Consider the following 7,941-nt stretch of genomic DNA (forward strand, 5'->3'; position numbering starts at 1 on the left):
AGCTTCTGGTCAGACAAATACTAGACTGATGAAAACAGAGCGTTTGTCCTCTGTAGCTGAGACAAAGAAAGGAAGAGAGATACCTGGAGAGGAAGTAGAAAGGTAAAGTCTGACTGCTGTAACTGTGATGGAAAAAAAGAGACTGCACAACACACAGCAGGAGGATTGTTGATATAGCTATAGGTTGTAAATGGAGGTTACACAAGAAATATTTTCTTTGTAAATGTCCAGCACCTTCAGAGGAAGGGAAAGGATCAGGAAACTTTCAGCTTAATAGGAACAAGCTACTGTCTCATTGTGCCAAGTTATTTTGTGTGTGTTTGTGTGTGGTCAACAGATAAACACGATGACGGTTCTACTTGTCACTGCCATCACGATTGATGACCTTGCTATGTTTCTTTCAGTGTATTTAGGTGTGTGTTTGTGTGTACAGTGCCAGCACCCACTCAAGCTCCAACAGAGGCACCCACCACAGAACCCCCTCCCACCATCCCACCTGCTAAAGAAGGTGAGCGTGACAAATAACAAATGCACACACTGTCATTCTTTTCTAGTGTGGTGAGTAATCTTTACAGTACTTTGATTGCTTTTTATTAGAGATGCACCAATTGCAGTTTTCTTGGCTTATTCTGATTTTCTAAGAACTGTAATTTACAGCATACACAAATATTTTTGTAACATTTCTTAAATGAAAAATTAAATTGTAATAAAAAAAGACAAATATTGTATTAGGCTAAATAGGTTTTACATTTTCTGTCTTTTCTCTCACTCAAACAAATTTCAAAACTGCTCCAGCGTAGGACAAACTCAAATTATTTATGTATATATATATATTTATTTTTACAAACCTTCACTTAAAAATTAAGTGCATTATTTATACATTATTCTCCAAATATAAACAGGTGCAATGGGTAATAGACACAGAAGGACATCTGTTGTTACCTGTAGTTCTTTTCAAGTGCCTGTAGTTTGTATTGGATGTGTTTTACCACAGGCTGGGTACATTGTAAATATGCAGTACCTGCAGTTCAAGTGTAGCCAGTAATTCCCTCAATGTGTCCTATTTGTCAGGGGTTTGGACTTTAGTTTTCCCTGCTCCAAGGTGTTTCTGTGGGCTCTTGTGTGCATCTTTTGCTCGCCAAGTGAGCGCACTTAACACCACAGCTTAAAATGGTAAACAACCCTGCAGACAAACCTGTAAACCATTGCATTTAATATGTGCCAGCTGTCATGTACTGTGCGATTCATAAATGGAACCAGTAAGGTAATATTTTTGAGCCTGGGTGTTTTATTTTGAACCCACCTTGTTTGTTTTCACTTTATGTTTGTTAACAGCACTCGCAGTCAGAGCCATCTTATGTTTGCTGGCTGTGTGCAAAGATCCAGATCAGTGGAATGTTTAATCCCTATGCTTCATTGCAGTCACTATTTAACTCCAAAACACCAGATCACCCAGAACTACAACTGTTACAAATGTTCATTAAAGTGCATACAAACTAAAATATTATCAGAACCACAAACTTTGATAATTTCTTAAAGCTGAAGGATGACCCTTTACGATATTTTAAATCTTGATTACATGCAACAGTAAATGAGTCATGGTAAGGCAACGATTTAAGGTGTATTCTTACTGTAGTGGATTTTCAAAAACAGCCTGACAAACCTGTAAAGATTAGACACAAAGGGGTAAAGTCCACAGTGCGACTCAGGCCATCCTCCCTTTCTGGTTCCATCTCATGGATGCTGGTTAAAGGTTGACCTGCAGCAAATACTCTTCAAAAATGAGCCTACACACCTGCTGAGGCCGTCTTTAAGCATTTCTTTTGAAATTCCTGACCTTTGTCAGTCCACCACCTGTGTCTGTGATGACAGGCAACCTTTACTTAGGACAAAACCTCAAAGGTAGAGAAAAGAGGTGCAGTAAAAAGAGCGAGAGGAAGAGAATAAAACAGTGATAGGCAGGATGAGGAAAGCAGGCAGCGATAAGGGGGACAGACGCAGCGGTAGCAGGAACAAGTGGGGAAAAAAGGCAGGCAGTAAAAAAAGCAGAGAAAGTGGTGTGTTCAAGACGGATCATAACACAGACAGAGAGAATAAAGTCTCAGTAATATCATCACAGCTTTTATAAGAATCAGCCACAGAAATCCCTTTAATCAAAGCATCCTTCAGTTGACCTTTAATTTGACATTTCTCACTAACACCGGCTTCACCTAAAGTTCTGTAATAATGTACGATAAAACCATTTGTCTCTTAAGAAGAACAATACCAGTAGAATAGGTTTTTGTTTTAATCCACCTAATTTTATTATGTTTCCTCTTCTCTTCTACTTTGTTTAATTTAGAATTAAAGTCATTTTCACTCATACAAAGTTCAGATAGAGTTCACATTGTTCCTAACTCTATGGAGCCTGGCCTGGACATGAATGGGGTTTGAAATCTTGTTTTCAAACTGAAGTTTGAAAACTTGTGGAACCCATAAAGCAACTTTACAGCAGGAAAGATAAGTGTACTGGGAGTCATTTAGAAACCTTAGAAGGACAAAAACAAAGAAAAATCACTGTTGGGCCAGGAGCTTGAATAACTTCTTTGCTGACCTTCAATCTTTATGAAATGACTTTTTAAATGTAGAAACAAAATGATTTCTCTTTGCTGTATTTGCATCTGTTTGTCTATGTAGTGTGTAAGGAGGCCAAGGCTGACCTGGTGTTCCTAGTGGATGGCTCTTGGTCCATCGGAGATGACAACTTCATGAAGATCACACGTTTCCTCTACAGCACCATGGGATCACTGGATCTGATTGGCCCAGATGGCACCCAGGTCAGTCATGTCACCACACCAACACCTATGTCTTTTTACTTCAGAGTGAGTATCTGAGCCCAAGAACTCAAGAAGGAAACCATAATAAATAAGCCCCAGATGGATTTAATGCCAGCATTGTACCAGACCACTGTGGTGAAGAGGGAGCTGAGCCAGAAGGCAAAGCTTCACTGTTTTCTGTATCATTTGATCTACATTGCAGTCTTCACCTATGGTCATTTGTCTTTGTAGCAACAACATTAAAACAGCCATTAAGATCAGACATATGTCAATAATGCCCAAGGAAGTTGTATACACTGCCTGGACACATTATAGTTAAGTCTGTACAATTATATGCAATTCAGTGCAACAATTCCACCTTAACATCTGTGTTTAGGAAGCTCAAAACATTTCAATTTTTGGTGGGATTGTCATAAATGTATAAATTTAATTACATGTTTATTATTGAGGTCATACTTAAAGGTGGTGTTGTACTGAACAACATATTTATAAGTGTCTCTATATTTTTGTCCTCCCAGCTACATACATGAGAGGGTCAGAATATTATTTCACTCAAAACTGAAATATTTTGAGCTTCATAAACACAGATATTAAGGCAAAAGTGTTGCATTGAATTTAATACAAATGTACAGGTGCAACTATTAATGTGGCTGGGCAGAGTACAAGATTTTGTAGGGAATGGATCATTTAAATACAGCCCGAATGTCCTTTGCCACCAGTCTTATTGCCGTTGGATAAAAACTGGTGTGAAAGCCTTTGTTGAGGGGAATGTACAGGTTGATGAATATCTGAGAGAACTGACTGTTCTTTGCTCCTACAATGTTGATTGGACAGGGTGTCTGTAGAGGGGAGGCCATTGCCTACTGTATAATCCTTCTTGTAGTCTTTATCTCTGTATGCTGCTTGTAGTTTTATAGAAATATCTTCTGATGCAGTGTGAGTGACAGCCAGGGGAAAGCCAATCACGATTATCTTAATGTCAAAGAAAACAGATCTTATTTACTGCTCCACTCAACTATGGGAAGGAATTTTAAACAAACTGGAGGAAAATCTTATTGCTGCTGTCTCTGGTTTCCATGTTCTCTATGACATGTCTTTAACAAGTTACCAGGACATCAGAAGAAGATAGTGTGGAAACACATCATGTATATACGTAGTAGTATATAGTACAGTGGATAAGCAATACCCCTAGAACTACAGATTCACTTAACTCCAATAGGTGTGAATGATCTGTTAGAGTAGGAGAGGGTTCCTGCTCCTTCGCACTGAAAGGAGCCACTCAGGATACCTTCCACTGGGGGGTTTCTGGACACTTCCAGCAGCTAAGAGGCCTCTGGGTAGATACTGAGCATGCTGCAGAGACTACATACTTCATATCACTTGAGAACTCCTCAGGATGCCCCCCAGGCGGAAAACATGATGACTGGAATACCATGCATGGCCTGCTGCCACTGTGACCTGACTCCAGATAAATAGCAGAAAATGGATGCTTGAATAAGTTTTACTTGGCCCTCCATGCTTTTCCCAAATGTTCTGTTACACTGGAACAGATTTGTGATTCAGAAATGTTAACATGCAGTCCTGGCCCTCTGTGTTTAGGTTTGGAGTGCTGGTATTCTCATTTATGACTTTTGTCTAATCTAAACATCTGTCTTGTGAAAATTATTTTAAATGTCTGTTTGTACAGTGCTGTAAGTTAAGCGACCAAAATACAAATTTGCTTAATGCTTTTAATTCATCTTCACTCCCTCACTCTCACTTTTTTATTGTAGTATTTTCTTTATGAAAAATGCATACTCATAGAAATGCAATGTAAAACAGAGATCTTGAGATCTAGCCACACTGAACACCATAAATACATACATAAATAAATGCATGACCCAAGTGCTTTTGGCTCATTAATTGTTTGATGAAGGCTGCTGCTCTTGGCATTTATCGATGTTGGAAGAATGCTTTAGAGCAAAATTTCACCTGATTATCTTGGTCTGTTTTCTTGTATTTATCGAAGAGTTTAGAAAAGTGAGAAAATCTTTAAACCACTAGTGATTCAGTCTTTACTTTCTGGAAGGGACGTTTGTTTCAGAGCAGTAGTTGATTAACTCTACTCGTTTGTGTCTACATGACTTTTTGAACAGGAGGTGTGGTCTTAACAAGTTATGTCTACTTGTAGGTGCATTGCAAACTGGAATAAATATCAAATAGTTCAAGCACTGACTAATACACTCTCAACCTCTTATATAAAATCCACCATTAGCACTAGTGTGAATCATTTACCATGGTGGATATTTGTGCTTCTTTCCTGCATGGCCCTGCTCTATGCCAGCAGAACATCAGCAGGCCATTTGTCACACCATAGAGGTGCTCGTTAAACCCTTTTCTTTCATTTATGTAACATACATGCCCTTTAGCAGTTTGCTCCCCTTGCAGTGCCCTGTAACACTCTGGTAGTAGGATACCAAGAACAAAAGTGTAATGTGAGAGAGCTGGCTGTACAGTAAAGAAAGTGTTGGCTGGTAAGTGCAGGCCGCCTTGAGCCAACAACACCACCATTAACAGTCTGGAGGTAATGAGAGTTGTTCGCTCCTTTTGAAGGAAGGCAATTGAACTTTCGGTTCATGTGCTCAGTGTGAAAAATGTTAAAACCACCAACACCAAAAAAAAAAAGACCCATTGCTACTTTTCCCTGTTAAACCTTGACATTAAACCATAAGAATGTCCCACTTCTTGTGTCATATGCAGCTCAGTCTTCCCACCTGTACAGTATTCACTTTGTGGAGCTGTTTAAGTGTACACAATTTGTATAATTACACTATTTCCTTTAGCAAACAAAGGCAGCCTCTGTTTGATACTGTTGTTGTTGATCAAAATAAATGCAGACATTGCAGGTGATAATGAGCTAAAAATGAGATTTTTGGATCCAGAGCTCAGTTATTTGGCTTCATAACACTGGGATAATGGGTAGCTTGGCCCCTTGCTTTTTGTTTTGGAAAAAGCTTAAACCTGCACACACAAATAGAGAAACACACTGCAGTGGTATTGTGACTGACTGAGTGTTAGCAGATGGTGACAGAATTACAGTAGAATTTTTTTAGGTGATCTATCTTTAGGGCAAGTTGAAAATCAACATGGTCCAGGCAAAGAGTTTAACTCTGTACAAATGGATCTGACATGTGTTTTGAACTTGTTTTTCTTCACTGTCTGTCTGTTTTCATCTCTCCCCAGGTGGCCGTTGTTCAGTTCAGTGATGATGCTCGGACCGAATTCCAGCTGAGTTCCTATGGCGACAAGGAAGCGCTGCTGGATGCTATTCAGAGGATCAGATACAAGGGAGGAAACACCAAGACAGGTCAGGAGAGTGTATTAATTGGATTAACGGAGAAATAGTTGATGCAGTACAATCAGAGAAGTAAATACCTCAGTCTGAATTGACCGTAACCTGACAAAACAGTCTCATCACAAGGTTCTGGAGGGCGCAAACATATTCACATTCTTTTTCAGCAGATGGATTGTATGTTTTTTGTGGAAATGTAGATGTCAAAACGCCCATTTTTTGGAGCACTTTAAATACCTGTCATCCATGTTGGCTTGAAATAGAAACTGCATTCTTTTTGGAAGTTGCAGATGACAAGGTCCATTTGTAGCTGATTTGGAGCTTTCAGTCATTTGTGCAAAATCTGAACATCTACATTTCGACGACTGGGAAAGCTCCCATTGGTTGAGGATGATCATGTGATACAGCCTGAACTCCAGAGCCGCTACTGTTGTGAGAATGTTTTGTGGATGAATTTTCAGCCTGGGTTTACCAGAAGCAATCTCGTTAACCAAACTTTAAGAGAGCATGTAAAATTTGAAATATGTCTATGAAAATGCTACATTTAATTTGCTTTAGGACAATTGTTGAAGCTAACACGCATTGCAGAGAGGAAAGAATCAAATTCAGGGTGCATAGCAAGCTATGTGGGTTGTGTATTTCTTATAAGATTCATGTGGAACAATCCAGCTATGCTAGTAAACATGGTGACTCTACAGGCAATGCTGGTTGTTCAGGGAATGTTCACTCTCTTGAAGCTCAGTGTCTTAGAGTAATTGTGTGCCTGAGCTTTTCCATCACTTTTGTACTTTTTCTTTCTTTATTCCAGTACTCTCTTCTTCTAAACTTGGGCTCTTCCTTCTGTCCATTTCTCCATATTTCTTACTCAGCTGCATCTACTGTACTGTAGTTACAGTTTAACAGGTGGAAACAGGTGGTGTTTTAGCTGACAGAGCAGCATGTGTGTGCGTGAATAGAAATCAATCATAAAATTTTATGTTCCCGGCACAATAAGAAAGAGGAGGCTGTTCCACTCACAAGGTTCGGCTAATGCTCACAGTCTCACGATCTCTCTCTCCTCCCGTCTCCTATCTCTTTATTTCTAACGCACACATGCAGAAATTCATCTTCTTCACTAGTTCAGACACAATGCTTGTTTTTCAGGCTGTCTTTATTCCACTGAAACCCACACAGCACATATTTTTAGATTACACACTTTTAACTATGCAGGGAAACACTGAGCGCTAGACTTCTGGAAACTGTGCCCAGACCTCCACACTTACATCTCACTCCACTGATCCTTTGAGAGGTACACTACGAGCTTCTCTGGCCTATCAGGACCCCTCACTGTGTTTAAATCCCCCCCAAATATGTAAAGCTGAGTTATTTTTAATCCTTAATTCATAACTGGCTCGGTAATATATTTATACATCTGATGAGTCAGGATATGATTTACCTTCTGTGATTTTACTTTAGCAGCCAGGCTGACTTCCTGTGAGACCCTCACCCAGTGGCTCATCAAGGGGTATCCTTAACTATAAAAGGCTACTAAACTTATTAAAAATCTGTTATATGTATTTAATAGTGTATTTGATTATCTGATTGTTTTATTTCAATTTATTCTTAGGAAATTGCACTGCCTTTTTAAAGAGTAGAGGCAGTGTTGTAGTACTCAAGTCCAGTTTGTGATTCAACTGCATTCGGCCTCAGAAGTTGGAAATGGAGACCCTGACTCTAATAGGCCATAATAATTTGGATATTGATATTAAAACTTGTTCCCCTTTCTCTATCTAATGGTCCCTTCTTCTCTTTCCC

At 39.3% G+C, this 7,941-nt stretch overlaps 1 protein-coding gene across 9 annotated transcripts in view; it reads left to right on the top strand.

Moving 5' to 3' along the window:
- col14a1a (collagen, type XIV, alpha 1a) overlaps window positions 1-7,941 on the top strand; it is a 147,209-nt gene that overhangs the window by 86,432 nt on the left and 52,836 nt on the right. For all 9 annotated transcript variants that reach the window (XM_020608497.1, XM_020608498.1, XM_020608499.1 and 6 more), the window contains 3 exons: window positions 434-508; window positions 2,677-2,816; window positions 6,039-6,162. In XM_020608497.1, the coding sequence (XP_020464153.1) occupies window positions 434-508; window positions 2,677-2,816; window positions 6,039-6,162 (339 nt within the window). The remainder of the gene's footprint in view (window positions 1-433; window positions 509-2,676; window positions 2,817-6,038; window positions 6,163-7,941) is intronic.

This window comes from Monopterus albus, unplaced genomic scaffold (genome assembly GCF_001952655.1).
Source record: "Monopterus albus unplaced genomic scaffold, M_albus_1.0 scaffold93.1, whole genome shotgun sequence".
Lineage (NCBI taxonomy): Eukaryota > Metazoa > Chordata > Actinopteri > Synbranchiformes > Synbranchidae > Monopterus > Monopterus albus.